General features: G+C 40.8%; 1 protein-coding gene across 1 annotated transcript in view; it reads left to right on the top strand.

Moving 5' to 3' along the window:
* astn2 (astrotactin 2) overlaps positions 1-22,309 on the top strand; it is a 441,429-nt gene that overhangs the window by 298,801 nt on the left and 120,319 nt on the right. The window contains exon 13 of the mRNA XM_078288520.1: positions 19,419-19,585. Within this exon, the coding sequence (XP_078144646.1) occupies positions 19,419-19,585 (167 nt within the window). The remainder of the gene's footprint in view (positions 1-19,418; positions 19,586-22,309) is intronic.

Here is a 22,309-nt window from a genome sequence, read left to right as displayed (position 1 = left end):
ATACTATCTCAGTCATGTAAGATTATCCACGTTGTGTGCACAATGTTGTGTGCATGCTGTGTGCACTGTAATTTACAGTGGCATCCATAACAGAAGTCCCATATCAACCATTTGTAGTAGCCTTTGCAGCCTATATTGGAGTGGAGACCAAAACTGAAGAGATGGTTTATCACACCAAACTCATGTCTCTAAGATGACTCCTTACTAGACCATTCCTTGCAGCTTTGATAGCTGAAAAGAGAATACATGTTGAATTTTGCAAGCAGTCCTCTCAGTGGTGGAGAACCAGTGCGGCAATAGTGTACTGCATCATAAGCAGTAAATAGTACTTTGAAGGTAGCTACATCTGTATGTAACAAGAATAGCTTAGATGTTTCAGGGGCAGCAAAGTGTGCACAGTGGAATTGATGCTATGTTGAGGAGGGGAAGTGAATATATGTTGGAATGGTTATGATTCTGTACTAAATTAATTGTGTTCATGGTACAGGGTTTGCATGAAGTTGGACAAACATGAATGTAGCATATTAATAGAATGTTTATGTTGACATAAACGTGCATCCGACCACAAAAAGGCAGGAAAATATACTGGTCCAGGCCATGACCCCAATCGGAAAGCTGGCCCCAAGCCAGTTTAACAGCGATACAGCTTTATCGTCCCATTGCAGTCCCACCTATGGGCACAGGGTCCTCCCCTTGATGCTGTTTATCACAGTGCTCTTTGATTCATAACAGGTGATAGACTTAGAACATATCATTGCATTCTCTATGAGAAGGTATGGTGGCCATCTCTTACCACTTGAAAAGAACAACACTGCCTTTTGTCTATTTATAGAGCCTTCCTTGACAAGCTACCATTTTATATTTCATCGCTTTTAAGATTCAGTGCTATAGGATACCATACATGTTCACCTTGACCTCACTGTGACCATGCCCAGAATACAACATCACTGACAAAACTTGAAAAAACATGGCAGGGGAATTGCCAGCTCATAAATGTCAGTAACCTATAACAGTTAACATAACTTACAGTTAATGTTATAGTCAGTGCTATTCACTCACTTGTAATGTTACTAGTTAATGTCAGCAGCGACAGGTTGATGCACAAGCAGTAAATAAAAACTTGGCTATGAGTCGTGTTGTGGGCTTGGGCTACATCAGTTACGATTGGGACACTTCATAAGACGTCCATTTTTGATGATGAAGTAGCAAACAAACTGTCCCAAATGGCTTCCATGTTACTTCACTCCTCTCCTCCACTCCATCCCCCCCCCTCATCTTCTTGGTAGGAGAGGAGTGATAGTGAGGGAAGGGAGGAGGAAAGGAGGAGGAGTGGAAAAAGCTTTGGGATGCACCCCCAGCAGCTCTGATCAGGTGTAATGAATTTGGCTGATCAGGATATACTGATCTATTCATGTCAGCTGAGGCTCAATGAGCATGTTTTTTTGGTGGGTCTTCCATACTTTCATGTGTTTGGGATGTATGTTTCCAAGGTGTCCTCTTTCCATTACTTCCATATATCTGGTCATTGCAAAGATTGCAAATGACTTTCCCAGGTATTCTAATTTTGTTGAAGCTACTCATTGAAACTGGATTTCCCTCACGTGGACTGTCTCTGTCAGCCAGCTCCATTTTAATCTGTGTTTCACCATTTGGTCAATTATTTTGACTCCTGGGCTATTCAATGGCACTTCAGCCATGATATGAGCACTACAGGTGATCTGTAAAGGAGCGAAATGAGGTATTAGTGCATAAAAAACATAATTTTCATTGTCATGTAGCAAATGTTTGACACTGCCAGCTGCTCCTTCATCTAGCCTGTCACGTGCAAAGCTGTCCACAGGTGAGCAGTCAACATGTAGTCACTTGAAATGATCTATCAAACTACTTATTCACTTCAATTTACCAAATGGTGGCTAAGTTGTTTGACTGACTGATAGAAAGCCAATAATTTCAAATATTTTTTTTTTACTTATCTGTAAATTAAGACATCTAGAGAAAAAAGATCGTTTTTCGGACAGGCATGGGAGTTCACTGAGAATGCCTGTCAGTTAGCTGTAATCCCTGCAAGATTCGGCAAGTGAAGCCCATAGTCGACCAACGGTCGACCAAATGAGTTTTAAACTAGGCATTTTGAAGTGTTCATTTTTCAACACTGCACTTTGTAAAGTAAAGCAGGAAATCAATCCAGTGGGCAGTCAAACTCCAAACGTCTGTAATGAAACTAATTGCAGCCACATCTTTCAAACATTCCAAAAGGTGTTCACATACCTACAGTAGTGGGAGGGCAGTGTCTGAGGTGCTCCAGATGCTCCATTAAACGGTCAAAGCCCACATTTTGCACCGCCAAGAGGTGCTGGTCATCTGGTGCAATAAATCCAATTGTAATCCTCTCTTGTTTTTTTTTTTTTTACCTTTTTCACTGTCGTGGGGTATCGAGGGCTGACAACTTGGCACTACAGGGCTAAAAATTAACTGGTCTAATTTTTCTGTTGGTTGAGAGACTTGATATTATGCTCTGTCTTCTTTATTTATATACAGATAGATAATCTTGTGCTAACAGATAATGTTTGAAGAACAGAGAATGTCTGCTAGCTTGATTTAGACAGTAATGGTTGTGTGTTTCTACAGGCTTGCTTGTCTGCTTGCAGTGAAATATTGATCTTGACGTTGCTTTAGCTACCAACCTTGGTAAACTGGTCCAGGTTAGGCCTCTAACATCATCCACCTGCAGAGCCGGAGAGTTTTAGACCTGCAGGTAGATGCTTCTCAGAGGCTGCTTCCACACATTTTGAGCGTTTTCATTGTGACTTTTGTTGTCAATATTTACATCTTTTAATTGTACACAATTGCAAGTGAAAATTGGTCACTGGTATGACAAAATAAAAGTAACTGTACAATAGTATTATTCTACCAACTGTTACTTATCAGACTGCAGCCAGCTGCTTGTCTTACATATTAATATATATTATATATATGTATATTTTAGTGCAATTATAATTACTTCGTACAGAAGCTAAACTATATTGTTTGTGTTGATTCTGGGACTGTGTCTTCGCTGTGGCGGTCACTGCTGTCAAAGAAGGTTCTTCATTAGCCTCTTCTTCTGTAATGTTGCACAGATCTGTTTCAGTTATGAGCTGCCAAAAGTACAAACCACTTTCAATATGAGAAAATGGTCTGAATGTAGAAGCCCAGGTAAACATTGAAGGGCTGCATGTTACCTGGCTTTTCCGTGAATAAAGAAACTTAGTAGGCACCAGATAGACTGTAACATTTTTGATTGAATGTTTTCATAATATTTTAATTTAAATATGAGCAGTTCCTTCTTTAGGTTCCTAAGTGTGGAGAGTTGAGTGAGAGTGTATAAAATATGAATGAGGATGTGCTAATGAGATTGTGTTGTCTAACTCCGGGGCATAGAGTGGACTAGCTGGCAATCTTATTAAAAGTTTACACGCACACACACACACGCACACGCACACGCAGACACACACACACACACACACACACACACACACACACAAACAAACAAACAACCCACAATATACCCACAGCATTCCAAAAGACTGCTGCCCCACTACATGTTGATTTGAAAACAGCACTTCAACATTGATTAACTAAATCTCCTCCCCCTCCTCAAGGCTAATTGATATGCAGACCAAACAATATCAAAGAACTGGCAAGCTCTGTTCAATCAGGAAAGGAATTACACCACTTTCAAGAAACAGAATAAAACAATTAAATAAAAGGATAAATACAAGGAAACAGGAAGAGAAGAAGAAGACCTTGATGGCCTTGGTCTGTTGTTTCTAGTTATTTGTTGGTTTCAATGTATTTTATTTATGTAATGGCTACAAACCCTGGGTGCAAACCAAATTTCCCTAGGGACAATAAAGTTGAAGTTGAAACCATGAAAGAATGAATATGTAGTCCTACGTCTTACTCAAGCATCTTGTTTATTTTCCTCTGCACCTTAGTTAAGTGAATCCCCAACTTGTAAGCTTTTAGCTTCAACTTCTACTTTCAGAGAGAATAAATGTTACATTAAATGGTATTCTGAAATGATGCAGCACAGTCACATGCCTCTGTGTGTGGCTGATTAATACGCAGACACAAGGGCTGATAAAGTCTTCTGGTCTGCACAGATTAACTCAGAGGATCACAGAAGTAGTGGTATTATTTTGGGTTGATGTTATTTTAACACTCCTTGTCAGAGCGGATGCTAACACAGAACAGTGGCATGTCACACGGAAGGCTTAAAATCCATTAACTGAGTCAGTCCTTCCAGGCTGTCTGCTGCACTGAAGACATAAGGCATTTGCAAAAATAAATTCCAGCCAAAGCATATGCTGAAGTTTTGGAGCAATTGCTCATTCCATTTTTGCATGTGTCCCCTTATTGCCACTGCTGAGCCAGGAAGGATGAGAAGTGGTTTATTCTTGTGCTCACTAACTTCTGCTTATAGCAAGAGCTGTGACTAAATTATTAGACAGGTAATGTTTTTGTGCCAGTGCTTTCCTATTTTCATCACTCGCCTTGCCGAATATCATAGCATGGCTGGAGCAACAAATAGCTTTCCTCCCTGTACCTATGGATGCTGGTTATGATTGAGGTGCTGTGTAATATACTGTTGTGTTGTTTACATATGTGCTGCGCTGCTGTTCCCATGATCACTATCACAACATCATATTATTTTTCCATTTTGCACACTAGAATATAGGTAAGAAAATGTGAAACTATTTTCCTAAAAAGGAAATGCATGGTAAAAGAAAGAGATTTAAAAATGTTATCGGTATCACTGCCCATGGTTGTGAGTGAATTCCTTAGATTAAATGTTTGCCTTTATTTGATAGTACATAGTAGAGAGAGACAAGGAAGATTGGGAGAGAGAGGAATGACGTACATCAAAGGTCCAAGTCTGGATTCAAACCCAAGACATCACAGGTACATGGTGTACGCCTTAAATTTCTGAGCCACCTGGAAGCCCCTGAATTCCCATTACTGCATACCTACCTTATGTTTCACAAGGGGACAGCAACTCATACACAAGCAGTAATTCAACTGCAGCAGACATTGCTCTGTAAGTCCACTACTCCATCACAGTTAAGGAAGAGTTAAAGCCATTTCTACCTTTGACACTGACAGGCACTAGCTCTAGCGTGGGCTTAGGTATTCAGTCCCGTGTTGGCCTTGATGTGACAAAGGCCAAGCTAACCTTTAAATTTGTGAAGCCATTGCCAGGCAGTGTGTGGCCATTGATCTATGAGGTACACACACACACACGCATGCATGCACGCACACACACACACACACACACACACACACACACACACACACACTGATGTGTTCAATGGCCTCTCTTGGGGATGCTAGGTGAAGTTCACAAGTCTGTAAACTTGGCTGTTATTTGTAGCTTGCCATCTTAAAGTGGAAGTTCAACGACTGCAGCAGAGTTTCTGTGCATTGAGGAATGGGGCAGTCTTGTTCTTTATGGGACATTGTTGTAGCCAGCTACAGTATCTGTCTTGCTAATGGAAGTACTCAAAGGAGGAGCAGATGGTAGGATATTAGTGGCATATCTTTCATCAGTTGACTTCCCTTGTGGGACTTCTCTGGGAAAGTTATTTGGATGCAGGATTGGCAAAGATGTATTGTTGACTTCAGGCATCATCACAAAACTTTTATTTTGGCCTGTCAAACTCTAATAGTTTTGAGAGTTTAGAGAAGACAGATATTGCTTTCTCCCTCCTCATTTCAAGACACTTCTGTCCCAGTATGCAAGAGTCTATTAGAATGTGTGGCACACTCCAAAAGTCAAGAATTAAATGATTAGTTCTGAGCGTGGAGCCAAATCTCCGCTTGGTTGCCTCTGCTTTGCATAAAGAGTCTTGAGGGAGGAAAAGTGGCATCTCCACCCAACCCAAAGTTTTGTGCAAACCCCCATCCCCTAATCCCTCCACCCACTATCTCCTGTATCACTGCATGTCCCTGCGGTCCCATGTTCTGGAGAACTGAGCATCACGACTTTTCCCCTGCTCCGCTGAACAGCACAGCTCAGCTCAGCTCACCTCATTACCATAGAATTTCAATGCCTTATGGTTTCTTGCAAATGCATTTTAATAATTCTCTCTTCCTTTCACTCTGACACTGGTGGTTAAATGCGGGATCAAGCGTGTCATTTAGTGTGCCACGGGGACCCACATAACACTCTGCCTCAAGCAGCCAAGGGTGGGAATTTAGGTCTCTATACAATGTAATGGAATTCAAACAAACCTCAATAGGGTTTAATATAGTAACTATAACAACAAAAGCATATGTACGATATATTAAGCAGATGATGTGCAGTGATAATGGAAATCATTACACATTAAATATATTATACATACTGAACAATATAGGAAAGGATGTGAATGAAAAGTATAAAAGACATCTTTTATCCTTTTTACTCATATACAAATATATATATATATATATATATACTGTATATATCTATATTTATATCCATCTATCTATCTATCTATCTATCTATCTATCTATCTATATATATATATAGACAGTATATATGTATGTGTGTGTGTGTGTGTGTGTGTGTGCGTGCGTGTGTGTGTCCTTTATCCTTTTCTTTCAATAGTGTTCAATTGTTCCATACTTAAGGTTGTAATTGTAATAGATGTTGTCCGTTGCCCATTATTTTCTAATCTGTAAATGTGGTGTTAAAGTCTCAAACTTCATTGCATACACAGAGTCATCGATTATTCAAGGCATTCTACTGGGGGAGAAATGTAGGCAACTGCAGGGAACAACTGAATCAGCTTTTGTTTGATGTCATAATCATACCGTAATCTACCAGTTTAAGGGGCAACTCTCACCCCCAGTGGGGCCAGTGTTTTATGTATTCACTGATAAGATCACGCTGGAGTTAGAAAAGCTGAGGCAATTCCATTTTGCTCAGTCACAAGCTTGACCAAACATTAAACGGATTGGGAAAGAGTATTAAATCGGAGAGACTTTATTCCCAACTGGCAGCCTGTTACAGGTTAGATATCCCAAGAAAGATTGCTGTTTCAATTTCCTCTCCCTTCTAATAGTTTAATGAAAGCGGCTGCACTAGTATTGGACATAAAATCCAGTTATTATCTGTTATCCTTTGGGACAAGATGGAGATGGAAAACAGGGCAGAGAAAGTCTCTTTTATTGCTTACCTGTTCTATTGTGTGCACTTTCTGCTGCTATTTTTTGTGAGGTGCATTTGTGTGTGTGCATATACATGAGTTTGCATGCAGGCTCTTGTGCAAAAATGTAGTTCCATTTATTCTTCCTGAGGAGGTGCTTATCGCTAGATATTATCCATATCACACATACGCAGGTTGAGGGTTTATACCAAGAAAGTCACGTATGACCTACGATGACATAGGGCAGCGATGCACTCCCCCATATAATAGGCCCCATTATCCTGAAGTTTATCCCTTCTTGTACTCTGTATATTAAAGGAAGTGGCTCTTCGTCGCTGCAGAAGCCTGATAACCAAATGGTTGAAGCTTCTGCTAATCAGGGAAGTGTTTTTGGTACTCTTACACGTCATCAGGCATATTGGGCAGCCTCCAAATAGTTACTGTGTAGAGAGCCATATTTGCTAATTTGCTACTCATGATCCCTAGTGAGTGCTTTCACTAATTTCTTGTTAACTAGTGTTTGTTCAGTCAAGTTGCATCGGAGGTGCATGCTTCCAGCATTGGTTAACTCTGCATTGGTAGTTACATGAGCTAGCTCACTGCGGTAGTAGACAGGCAGTCTCGGGCTGAGCCACACTGGTTTCAGGCTAGCTACCCAGCCACAAGCTAACACAAGATAGCACTAGTAATGCACAGATACATTGCCAGTGTTCTCACTACACTTGCCCTTTGGCTCACCCCCACCTCAGCATGCTTGGTTCCCATGTGTGTAGCTCTTGCATGGCCCCTCTTCAGGCTGAAGATGGCCATGATGGTATGTCCCTCATGCCTGGGTATTGAACACCTGAGGCCTCTGAGGTTAGTCAGGCTAGTGGAGGTTGAGGGGCTCCAGCATCCAGGTAAATCAAGCTAGACAATAGTTTGCTAGTCTGCAAAGGGATCCCACACTCTTGCCTAGGAAGAGGGCTCCTTCAGTAGATGACGCCGGTCACTCTTATCTACCACCTCACCCTAGTGGCTCCCCAAGGGCCTTATGGTCCACTAAGCAACATAACCAATGCTGCCATGCTCCTATATAGCCAGCACCTCAGATACAGAGTAGCTAGTCATCAACCCCCAATGCTCCTAAAGGCCATGGGGACAAGGCCTAAGGCCTCAGGGCCAGCTGTTGGAAACTTCTCCCTGCAGCATCTCAGCTACTGGGAAGCTCACACCACAAAAGCTTGGGTGGTGCCCATGCTGTTACAAGGGTACAAACAACAGTTCTATCGCTGGCCCCCAATTTTCAGTGGGATCAGGATGGCTACTGTCCGAATTCCCATGAAAAATCTCTTGCCCTCAGCCAAGAGATCTGCATCTTCCTGTGTAAGGGTGCTATCAAGCACATGTGTGCATTTAACACAGCACGATGGGTTTTACCCATTTTACTTTTTAATCCCAAAAAGTATAGTTGTTTTAGTCACCTACTGGATTTGGCTAAACCCATTTCAAAATGGGTTTAGCATGTAGGAAACAGTGGACATTTCAAGCTGTAGCACAAGAAGACTGGTTCATCAATTGATTTAAAGGACACACACTTCCACATTCCAGTGGTGCTCCATCAGAGCAGGCACATTATGATATTATTATTATTATTATTTTGAAGTTAAGGGTCAGGCATATCAGTTCAAGGTGCTCCATACCTGGATGAATGGCTGAACTGTGTCCCACCCGGAGTGTGCCATCCAAGACACAGCAGCGCACCTTGCTCATGTGACCCCACTAGGTCTTACTGTCAACTAGAGCTCCCTCACATCCAGTCAGAGGTTGTCTGTTGCATGCTGATGGCTGTCTCAGCAGTAGTATTGCTGAGCCTTCTGAACTTGCATCTCATCCAGGTGTGGACAAATGGCCTCTCCTTGGATCTAAGGTGGCACATGCACAAGAAGGTCAAACAGTCGCATCCTCCGGTGTTGTAGGAACAGGGCATATCTAAACTGGGACAATAAACCTGTTATAGGCCTTCCTTCCCCTTGAAAGCCTCAGGACCATACATCTTCCTGGGGTACAGAACGGCATGACAGACTTACTCTCTGCCAGAAACCTCCCTCAGGAGAGTGGAAACTCCACTCAGATGTGTTGGATATGAGCTGGTGCAAATATAGCAAGGCAGAGGTGGGCCTCGTTACTTCAGAGTCTTTGTCATACTTCCCCATCTGGTTCACCCTGATGGAAACAACCAGTTCACTTGGGCAGAAAGCACTGGCACATCCCTGACTGCCTTCTCTATCTGCTTTCCTATCAATCCCTCTAATATGAAATTACACAGGGTATGACAAGGCAACCACAGACTACTGTTGGTTACTCAGTCGAGGGTCTCCAATTCTACACATGCTCTTGACAGAGAACCATGGTATTTCCCCAGCAGGCAGGACCTGCACTCACAAATTGAAAATTGCAACTAGCATCTGAACTCAGATTGCCTGTGGCTGTGCACTTGTTCTCTGAAGGGCCGGACCTGCTCTTGAATGACCGTGACCAGGCTGTGGTTCAGACATCTTGAACTCGAGAGTGTCTTCCAATACGTTGCTCTATACAAACAGGAAGAAATTAATTCCTAAGTGGTGCAGAATACATAGTGGCATGCTTGAGAGTTGCTCAGTGCCCATAATATTGTGGTTGCTGCAGTCTCTGCTGGATGGCAATAGATTGGCCTCTATGTTGAAGGTTTACTCCATTTCGATGCGGCATGTCAGAGTGGGGAACCAAATTGTGTCAAGATCCTGTTATCCACTTTCTGGAGGGAGCTCAGTGGCAGAAGCCCACACAAGCCCTGCCAGTTACATCTCCCTAGGAGTTAGGCTACATTTCCCTTGCCCTTGGTGCTCTAAGCCATTTGTCTTCCCCTTTTGAGCCCTTGGGGCAGTCAGAGTTCAAGTGGCTGTCTGCCGTGACAGCACTGTTTCTGGCTATAGCCTTAGCAAAGCATGTGATTGAGCTCCATGATTTGTCCGTGAGCCAAGCATCCCTGTACATGAACTCTGATGGCTCAGGGTTGGCTCTTTGGTCTATCCCCTTATTCTTCCCAAACAGGTTGTCTACCTTCTATGCCAGTCAGGTCACTGAGTTGGTGGCATATGCACATCTGCAACATGAGGGGGATGAGGCAACTGGCTTTTGCCAGTCTGACGATCTTTTTGTTTATTATGGAGGGCATGGCAAATGTTGCACCTTGTCCAAACAGAGGCTTTCCAAATGCTTTATAGAGGTAATTGCTGAGGCATACAGATTCAAGTGCTCCCCATGCTGTAGCAGCCAGTGCCTTCAGCCTGTTCTGAATGAGGTGGGTGCTTGTTTCGTTGTGACCTTGGTAACAGCCATCCAGTGTTAGGCACTGCCTCTGGCAGTCGGGAAGAATGAAATAGAACAAGAGTTACAGATGTAACAACAGTTCTGTGAATTCTGGATGACTGCCAGAGTTCTCTGTCACTCACAATCTTGGCAAGAAGATTCTGTAGGGACAAGCTTCAGCATGATGGGGGCTTAAATATGGAGGAGGAACATTGCTGCCCTACATCATTGTTTGTCATTGTGTGTGTACTTGCAGCTGTACTATTGCTTGCATTGCTGATTGACCATCTGTGATGAAAAGTCATTGGCCACCCAATAAATATTTAATATGAAACAAAGCATAATATTTTTGTGTCTGTCCACATATATGAGTGCATGTGAGAAACTCATCTGCACTGAAAAATAGGAGAAATAGGAAATAATAAAAGAAAAGCAAAATCTAAAGTCTGTTTTTGCCTTTGGGCAACACCATTCACTAGCTAATCACAACTTTGTGTGGTTTCACATTGAAGATGAAGTATTAATCACATGAATACGAACAACAAACAGCTGGGTTGAAACTTCCTGTTTCTCACTGGGGACTGTATTCTATCCTCCCGTGTTTTTTGCTCTTGCGGCAATAAAGCTGTTGTGCCTAATTTGTAAACCATTTGAGGAGCAGCAGAGCCGCAGGGCATGCATCTCTGCCACCTCCAAACCAGATTAGGCTGTCAAATAGGCTCTTAGAGTATTTGATTTTTTCCCACCTGTCAGTATGATTTAGAGCTGCACTGTTCAGAAGACTTTTTTTAATATGATCCCTGTTTGTTGTTTTATGAAAGACTCAGCACAGTTGTCCCTTAGGAAATTTTCTATCCTGTCCTTAATGTCCATACTTGTTGACATAATTTTAAAGATTCTGTAAGTTTCTTTGTGTGAATAGTCTTTCACTACTTACAGTATTTCCCTATAGTCATGTTCCATTATCAACTAAGGTTGCCTTTGGCAAATGATACACATATATGATCACTGACTGTTCACACTTTTCTTACTATCGCCTCATTCACTGAGAAGACGTAATAGACACTAATTAAGAACATCTAGCATCTTAATTTCGATGAGATCATTAACAGACAGAGTTCTCAATAAATTACACTCAGTCCCTGATTAAAGCTCAGGGCGTTAATAGGTAATTAGGAAAACTAATAGCTTTCATTCAGATCTTTTGAATTGTGGAGTGTAGGAGTAATCTGTGTGCAGTTCTTTTCCATGCATACATGTATGTTCCTTTTTCTTCAGTTTTCTTTGCTTTCTTTTTAATTTTGAATCCCCCATCTTCCCCTCAAAGCACTTACAAATAACATCATTGTCTAGAAAATGTAAATATACTCAAGAGAGAAAACCAACACTCTTGTTTGTTTCTTAATGGTGTCATAATATTCCTATTTGTAATTTTCCAGTACAAATATATATATAATCAACCCTTGGTGTTTGATGTTATCCTCCATAGTATACACCTATACTCAGGGATGAAACACTCAGATCCATGTGTGAGAGAGAAAAGGGAATAGTATTTAAATGTTATCCAACAGTTAAAGATAAACACATTTCAAATGCTTTGTGACTAACTTTGGATGGAACTTGGATGCATGCATACACACACACACACACACACACACACACACACACACACACACACAAAATGGTTACTACAATGTCTAATGTGCCCTTATTGGATTTTAGCCCCGCGATAGCAGGGGCTCTATGGACGGTATTGTCGGTCGGTCTGTTCACCACTTTATGGGTCACGTTGCCCACAGGGAGTTAGACTGCAGACTCTCAAGCGGGAGACCTGAGTTTGATTCTCAGCAGAGACACTACCACAAAATACATTTTCCTTAAAAGCAAATCCTCACCCTCCCCAGCCCTCATGTCTATGGAGAGTTGTCTGAGCGAGGGGAGACAACAGGAGCAAGCACCTACCAGGCAGATCGAGTGGGAAACCTAGAGTCCTTTGATTCAACTACAGAACCCTGCATGACTATTCTGAATTACGGAGGGAGATCCTGCAGCTCTGCCTCACCACGATGAATGACTCCAATCTTGATTTGGTGAGGAAGTCGACATTACATTCAAGAGACGAATGGCTCTGGAGCTGATGGCTATTGCTAAATTTGGCTAAGTTGCCAGACGTGCACCATCTGTAATTACTCTACAGTGCTGTGGACCCCATGAACTGTTCAGACAAGCCCTAATATCTGTCCACAGATATGCAACACAAGAAAAAAAACAAGATGTGTCCCTCTACCTTAGCATAACTTGCAGTGCAGACTAGCTGCCAGTTCCCAAAGTAGGAGCCTTTCAGGAGCCTCCAGTTATACCAAGATGACTACCAATGAAGAGGTACAAGCAACAATATGGCACAGGAACAGTACCCTTTGGTATTCTATCGCAATTTGGACATATGGGACCCTGTCCACAACACATGTGTAACCAAGGGTATTGGGATTTGGAAGGTGGGGGATCGCATGACTGTGACAAGAGATTAGAAAGTGGGGGTTGGGGAATGGGCAGCCCACCTCAAAAAAGCTGCCAGAGCAGTGCATACGATGAGCTACACTCATCACTCACACTTGCGGACCTGCAGTGATAGTTTTGGTGTCGAGTCTATTTTCTCCACGCGGGACATGCAGATTTCACAAAAGATCACAGTGAAAATACAGTGTAGATGTTTCTATTTGCATCATATCACCACAGAAGCACATATACATGTATATCAACCTACTAATGTCTTCATTGTTGTTGATTAATACATGTGCACTGATATAAAATTTAAAAGCAAAATAGTCACTGTGATGAACATCTTTTGCAATATTACATGCCAAATTAACTTTGGGTCTGCTAGTGAATTATCACTAAAATAAATAAGATTAGATGTTTAGTAAATATTTTCGTGAACTTCGTGGAAGGGTGTAGCATGGGCCAAGGAAGAACCCATTAAATTTTGGAGCAGATCCATATATTGGTTGCGCTTGTACATTTGCATATCATAGAAGACTGGACTATTGACCTTGGTGGAGGTCTGCGCTCTCCGAGTGCACTTCTGGTTTTAAATGCTTATCTTACCAAAACACAATATGTTTCTCATGGTTGTTTACAAGGGCATAGCCTTCAAATACAATGTGCTTCCCTTCCCTTTTCATGAGGCACTGCCTTATGATTTGGATGCCTTTTCTCCTCCCCGCCTCTTCTCAGACCAACAAAAGAAGTTGAATTCCTTCTGCTATGTGTATGCTTTGCACACATGTATGGCACAAATGTTTTTTGCACATTCATCCAGTTGGTTAAGTGCTTTGGCAACTATTGTCAAGTAACACCTCTCCTATTAGATTGTAGATGTTATCTCTCAATTGTATTTTGCAAAAGTAGTTTTTCACCACCCACTGGAAAATTTCTACAGCATAGAGAGCGCAGTTATATAGCTGATGTAAATATTATTTCAGCATTTTATGTCCATGTTTTCCATTAAGTATCCTTGGTGTGTGCAATTTAAAAGTAGGTTCTTTTTTGAGTATCAAAACATGTTTGAGGGTTAAACAATTGGGGTATTATGGAATTTGTGATACGTGGTCTATGTTACTTATGACAATAGTTCTGTTTGGTCAAAATAGTACTGTTTGATCATTAGGTTATGTAATGCCAGGGGATGGCTTTAGCAATTTTAGCCATAATCTACAGGTTAAAAAAAATCAATTTCAGTAAAATGGAAAACTAAGGCTAGACTGCAGGAACTACAGTTAAAATGTTAGAAAGCAGTAGCTACGCAATTAAGGTACTGTGATTTGTCTGTTTTCCTCCCATTTTTGCAGTTGTTGACATTCTAAAATTGGGCTTTAAAGGTTAGACAAATTCAAAATATTTTCTGTCTCTCTTGTTGGAGTGAGTTCTGCTTCCAACACTCTATTTACACACATATTTACATGTGCCGCAAACCCCCACCCACACACACACACACACACACACACACACACACACACACAATCCTGCACAGACGCAGAGAACATAGGGAATCACAGATTGATCAGTGTGGCCATCTGTGGAAGTGGTGGACGAGGCCATACGAAGTGAAACTGTAAAATAAAGTTTCCAGCAACACTTGCAATACTGATTAGGGTTTTTCAGTGTGACAGAATAATCATAGTATCATTTATATGCATCCATCTTTGTGATACCACTAAAGTGAATGGTAAAGTGCTGTTATCCAACAGCTAGGATCTCACTTGATGGGATACATAGAGTATAATGGTGGCAGTCACAGTATTGAGGCATTGCTAATCTTGAGAAACCCAGAAGCTCTTGCTCAGGGGAAAAATGTAATTAAAAGGCATGAGCTTCCGGGTGCAGCATACTGATTCCCCGTAAAACCCCTCCCTTTCCTGAAATTAAATATCAACATCTCTTCCACACAGCTTTTGGATATGTTCCTTTCAGGAGAACAGTGTCTGTTCTATGGGGGGCTGTAAAGCCTGACAGAAAATTTTCAAAGATGTTGTTATTCGTCATGGAAGATATTACCTGAGAGGAGACAGCTTTTTCTAGTACCTTGGCTAAGAATGGTAGTTTGGAGATAGGCCTGTAACTGCTGAGATCAAGGGGATCAGATCAGATTAGATCAGATTACGTTGTTTTTTTTTTGCACTTTACAATGGCCTTATACCAGTGTATTAACCTGCGTATTTACCTATGGAAAAGTATTGTTAGTACACACTATTACTGTGTAGATAGGCTACTTGATGATCTCCTAATACATACATACTTACATACATACATACATACATACATACATACTGTACATACTGTACATACATACATTTGTAAGAAAGATTTGTAAGAAATATTGCAGCTTGCAAACAGCAATACATACTTGAGCATGAACACAAACAAGCAAAGTTCATTTCCCCAAAACAATTACTCTGCTCTCCAAGTTTCATTTAGCTTTGACAGTTGCAACTGGTGTTGATCAACAACCCTATTAACCCCCCACAGATATATTATGGTCTTTTTGTGCTATGGGGCAGTAAAAACCTTATTTACTTCCCCTTTAACATTCCTTGCACTGATTCCTGTGATGAACCGAGATAGGGTTATTTGGTTTACGTTTACGTCCAGACTAGTTTCTGGCAGGCAGCTGTCAGAATGTGGGCCGTATAAACACAGTGACCATCCCTTACACTTTATTTCAAATATAATACAATTATTATTATTTTTTTTGCCTTTATTGGATAGGGCACAGAAGAGAGAGACAGGAAACATTGGGGTAGAGAGAGGGAGGGGGATGGCATATGACAAAGGTCTTAGGCTGGATCTGAACCCAGGATGCCGCAGTCACATGGTACGCACCCAAGCCAACTGAGCCACCAGGAGGCCCCGACAATTTTTGTCAACATCCTAATGAGTGGTGATTTTTTCCGGTCATGGGATTTTGCATTATACGACATTACAGATGTAGATATGATCATTTTTTACAAAGTAGTTTGAGCTACTTTTTCTAAGTAACTGTAGTTAACAAAACTATATTTCTCTTGAGGATAGCTTTACTGTAGTTGAACTTCTTCCACTGTGAAATAACTGTGCCATACTTTCAAATTAGTTTCCCCAACCCTGCATGATGCACTCTCTCATTGTACATAGTGGAGCTCCATAGATCTTAAGTGACAACAGCTGCGAACAGTTGATTGCATTTCTATACTTGGCTGTCTCAGCAATATGGAATAGAATTGGTTCATTTCTGTGCTGTTTTTGAGGGAGGGAGTGAGGGAGCTCACTTTTGAGCACTTCGTGATACATCTGATCGATTTTGTGTTTGGATGATGTCAGCTTGTAAGCAGTATCTGTTCAGCTAATCATCACTGTCTTGTTACAAAGCTAGTAGATAATGTTAGTATTAGCTAGTAGGTGCATGTTAACATTAGTTGCTTTGCTAAATACTTGCTGTCAAAAAACAACTGGTCTGAGCTAACTCTTTGCAAGCTACAACTCAAAGTGCTTTGGAGTAGAGGCAAGAACCAAAAGGGGCTAAAGGGAGGACAGTTCAGTATGTCACGGTAACATAATTTTGGAAACAAATCTATTTCATCAGACCACTGACTTTGACTTATAATACAATTGAATGGACTTGCACCCACACCACTACTACTTTTTCAAATATCTCTATTTCTAGCCCAGTTGTTATATATTTAACATGTTATATACTGTATATTGCACACAGCTAATTCTCCTACAGACATCCATGATGGGGCCAACCGTGTTTGATAGATTTGTGTGGCACAACTGCAGTCTCTATTAAAGCTTCATTTATTAAAACATATCTCTATCAGGATAGCATCCTCTCTGTTTTTTACTGATGAATTTCAAGTAGCAAAACAGAAAATATGATATAATATGGACTAGACTTATTGGTGTTAAAATTGGTTGTTCTAATTCTGATAGATAATAAACAATGCATAACAAACCATATCTTCACAAGGAAAACAAATCTTATTTTTTGATATAGCTAACAAATGTGAGTTTTTTTTTTATTATTATTATTATGTAAAGTGTTTTTAATCCAGCATATCAAAACTAATTTCAGCATCATAATTGGTGTTAGAATTGAGCTAATAAGTGAAAGTTAACTTGATGTGAGGTGAGTGGGCTGGTGGCTTCTCAGCAGTGAGCTGGCAGGCAGAAGTATGGTGTATCCAACTGAGAGACAAAGTGTTACTGCAGAGATGTTACACAATGAAAAAGATGCAACAGAGATGGAATAGTAAGTCATCTCAGCTCCATATGCGAGATCATATTTTACAATTTTGTTCAGGTCCTCTTGAGCAAAACCTAACCCTAGTGTTCCTGCAGTGCTGGCTGCTCTCAATGTGTGTGTGTGTGTGTGTGTGTGTGTGTGTGTGTGTGTGTGTGTGTGTACAGAAAGAAAGACGACGAGAGGCATATAGAGGGAGAGAAGAGAGCCCACACGCAAAGCTCCATATGTGAGTCAGAGTTAGCTGACTTAAGTTACATAATTTAAGTTGTTCAGAAAAGTCAAAAGATGTGCAGAAATTGTCATTAATGTGCATACTTAGCCTGCATGGCAGCTCTTATTTTGGGCTGTGCAAATATTGAAATCAGCCATTTGCAGCACCATGCCATTTAAAAAGTCACTTACAGTAGGATACTCATAAACATATTAGCCCACTTGGGACTGTAGTGTGGTTGGACTGGTGTGAGTATGAATGATATTAGAGGATGTATTATTGACAGTGTTCTATTGTCATCTTGTTTCAGTTTGATGTTTTTTTCCACACTATGGTATCTATCATGTCTATAGTAACTATCAAGAAAAACATATTTGGTTATTGGAGCTGTTGGGGCTTTTGATAAAAGATTTAGATCTGTCTCTAGGCACATCTGGGTTGTTTAATTTTTATACAATACATTTTTTGATTTCAATCTTATGACCTTAAGTGGTGGACAGCGCTATTTTTTAATATCAACTTCATGTGAGAAAAACATTGGTTGAAATGATACCAATTATGATAGAGATATGCAGATAAATAGCCAAATGATTTTATATTTATATATTTCTCATTATCAGATCTCTTTAGTGAAATGGTTTTGGTTGCCATCTGATTAGTCTTATGTTGCTATCATTATAATTATTTGTAGTGATTATTGATAGAGATTAGTGTCTAAGCCAAAGTGTGGAGAACCAATATAATATTGTATGGCCTTTGACAGATTAAGCTAGCAAAGTGGGACATATGTGTCAAGTGGAAATCATAAGAATGCTGTTTGAATGAAAGAAGAATACATTAACTATTAATAATCAACCAAATTGCCTTATTCATATTCATTCATTCAACACAACTTGTTTTAGATTGGCTCCTTTCATTACACAGAAAAGTATTATGCTTTCCTTCAACATACCAGTAGATCTGTTCAATTTATTCCACCTTGATTTGAGAGCAAGTGGCACATCCAGACCAAATTTAAGTTGCAAGTCTGAATCAGGACTTCTTGGGGTGTGCTTTATTTTGGGTGCTTTACTTCCTCCTCACCGCAGCTGCCTCATTTAAAATTAATACCAAAGATAAGTCTCAGGTCTGAATATGTAATACTGCACACTTAACTCGGGAGTGAAAATCAGACACAAAATAAGATCTACACACATCTACATGATATATGCACATCAAAAGAATCTGAAACGGTTCGTTTATATATATAAAAAAATACCTCTACATTTCCTGTACTGTCAAAATGAAAATCAAAAGGGGTAATTGGCATGGTTGTTTCCAAGTATGAATGTAAATGTGGGTCAGGTATGAGTGCTGCTTTGTGACTGGTCCTCTGATTAGCCAATCAACATTTAAGCAGTTCCCTGCTGTCTCTGAAAGTGGAACCTAAGACAGGGTGTTGTTCAGCACATCCTCTTGATGATACCTGTTTCTTTGTGCTAGCAAGCCCCTAGTTGCCAGGATATTCAGGGTGAAGATGTTGTGTTTTTCAAATATTAATGAAATCGCGCAGAGTTTTCTATTCCCATGGCATCTTAATGTTTTGTTCTCTTGTTTTGCTTCATTGTATTCTTTCATTCTTTATGTCGTTTGTTCATTTGTTCGTTCTCTTTGTTCTTCCTATCTTCTTACTTGGGATCCCTCTCCCCTTGTTTAAAATCCCACTGCCCTCATCTCCTCCTCTCTTCATTCCCATCTTGCGATCTTTGCCTCCTCAGACCTGCCTGATCCTGATTAAAATGCACATGCTGACCACTCTCCCTCACTCCTCTTTTTCTGTCTCTGTCTCCCTCATCCTTGCCTTCCTCTTCACCCTCTATCTACTTATCCCTCCCACCACTCTCTCCTCCCTCTTTTTTTCCTCTCTGTCTCTATTTTCCTGCAGTGTCCCGAGGGGCTGAGGCCGATGAAGGATGGCTCAGGTTGCTATGACTACTCCAGGGGCACTGACTGCACGGATGGATTCAATGGGGGTTGCGAGCAGCTGTGTCTCCAGCAGCTGGTGCCCCTGGCGGATGACCCCAGTTCCAGCAATGTGCTCATGTTCTGCGGGTGAGAATAACTAACAGCCCACAGAAATGTAAATACAGCCAATCAGGTTGTCGGTTTTCTTCAGACCAAAGTTTAACCTAGAACACGTTCATGTTGTGTGGGTGAAGGCAAGGACTTTTGCACTGGTATCGCAGGAGTGTACTACTGCATATCTGCCAGGTTGTGAGGTTTATATTCAGACGTTGTGGCAGGCTATGAGATATTTATCAACTAACACAGGAAAATTGTTCATTTCCAACACATCGCCATGTAAGCTCCATCCAAGGATTTTAATTCCATGCGACTGAATACGAAGGTACTGATGAAAATATTTATGTGAAGGCCTGGCTGCATCAATAAACTGTAGTCAGGAAGACGGCTGCAGAAAGACTGAAGACTGAAATTTAATTGGAAGCCTCACGACATGAGGATAAAGGGAAATGCAAGCAGAGGCACTGTAAGCACTGGTTTATATGCCTATAGTAATGAGGTAGAATATGATTTGTATTAATTGAGTGTTTGGGAAAGAACAAAATGTGTAAATTGTGTATGTTGACTGACTAAGAAGTGATGACTTATTTGTGTGTGTGTGTGTGTGTGCGCGCGCGCGTGTATTAGTGACATTGTGAGTATGTACAGATGTACTGTATGTAATGTGTGTGCTTCTGTTTGTGTGTATGTACTTTTGTGTGTATATATGTATGTAGGGCCAAGTGTATTTTAGGGACGGAGGGCATATAGTTACAGCTTAGTCTATAGAAAGACTTTACTAAAATTCATAAATGATATGACAGAAGGTGGAAAACATGAGAAACAATGTTTATTAAGGCTGACGCAAAGTTGATACATTTTGATCTTGTAACAAACAGATTGTATAATACTGGTTCATTATGAAATACCAGTAATTAGCAGACTTCTGACCCTTCAAATACATTACAAATACATACATACATGCATACATATAATCAAAATACATACATAAATACGTGACATTCTCTGAGATAATAGGTTGCATTGGTTAGAGATAGATTTAGAGATAGATTTCACAGTATATTGTTATTGCCAACTCTAAGGCAGGGTTTCTTAACTCCACTCTATTAGGTATATCTATCTAGTCCTGGGTTGGTGCCCCGTTTTGTATGCAGAACAGCCTGAATTCTTCGAGGCATGGATTGAAGATAAACCTGGATCTTGCTTTTTGCTGGCTCGATATTGTCACACAGTTCCTGCACATTATCCGGGGACACATTCATGCTGTGAACTTTCCATTCCACCCCATCCCACATGTGCTCTATTGGGTTGATATCTGCCGACTCTGCAGGCCATTGGAGTAAACTGAAGTCACTGTCATGTCCCTGGAACCAGATGATGGGTGACTTGTGACATGGTGCATTATCCTCCTGGATGTATCCATTTGGAAAAGGGTAGGCTGTGGCCACGAAGGGATGCAGCTGGTCAGCAACAATGTCTAATACACTGTGGCATTCTAGTGATTCTCAGTTATTACTGAGGGGCCTAATGTGTGCCAAGAAAACATTCCCCACACCATTACACCACCAGCAGCCTGCACTGTTGACACCAGGCAAGTTGGATCCATGGATTCTGACTGTTCACGCCAAATCAGCATTTCGCAAGAGAAACCAGACCAGGCGACTTTTTTCTACTCTTCATTTGCCAGCAGACCCCTCATCTTGTTCTTAGCTGACACTGCAGCTAAGAACAAGAGGGGAACCCAGCATGGTCTTCTGTTGCTGTAGCAAATCCACATCAGGTTCAGTGAGTTGTCTGTTCTGAGATGCCCTTCTGTGCACTTAGTACAACACCACTGTTGTACTAAGATGTTTTTTGTGTACTTGTGGCCCACCTGTTAGCTTGAATGAGTCTTGCCATTCTCTTCTGACCTCTCTGATCTGTGAGGCATTTTTGCCCTCAGGACTGCAGCTGACTGGATGTGTTTTGTTTATCGCATCATTCTCTGTAAAATCTAGACACTGTGGTGTAGACAATCCCAGGAGGTTGGCCATTTCTGAGATGTCGTCACTGTTGCGTCTGGCACCAATGGAAATTGTAAATCATACCACATTCAAAGTTGCTTTAATCATGTGTCTTGCCCATTCTAACATTTAACTGACCAGTAACAAAACCTTTTAACCCTGTCTGCATGCTTTATACTTGACTCACTCAGTCTAGAGGACTGAACTGATTGTGTTAGAGGTGTGTCTATTAAAGTGAATACTGAGTGTATGAGTGTACACATGTTATCTTTAACATTAGATTTTTTTTCCTTTGTAAACATTTCTATTGCTGTTATTGAGATATTAAAGCAACTCATTGGTTTTACAATGACCAATAATAATGAAGTATAACAACAGAAAGTTTGCTTTTTAAAGCTGCATTTAACAAACAATAACCTCAATGTTATATAACCATGAGAATAGACTTTTAGAAAATGCAACCATAAACAGCCATATGCATAAATGATTATAAACTGGAAAAAAATATCCATCTTGAATTATTGTATGCTAGTATGAACTGGATGAACCTCTCCCCCCACCACCACCACACTGAACTGTCAATTATAAACATCTTCATTATGAAATACTTTATGCTATCAACTGAACAGCGTGCCCCCCATCCCACTCCACCCCTCACTGGGGGACAATGAACATTTATGCACTGGGAAAAAAATAGAGATGAAAGGAACAAATTAAATAGCATACTTTATTAGTGTCTGTAATATGTTCT

Source organism: Centroberyx gerrardi, chromosome 2, assembly GCF_048128805.1.
Source record: "Centroberyx gerrardi isolate f3 chromosome 2, fCenGer3.hap1.cur.20231027, whole genome shotgun sequence".
In the NCBI taxonomy this organism is placed as follows: Eukaryota; Metazoa; Chordata; class Actinopteri; order Beryciformes; family Berycidae; genus Centroberyx; species Centroberyx gerrardi.
Note: the sequence above shows the minus strand (reverse complement) of the source record. Positions and strands in the feature narration are given on the sequence as shown.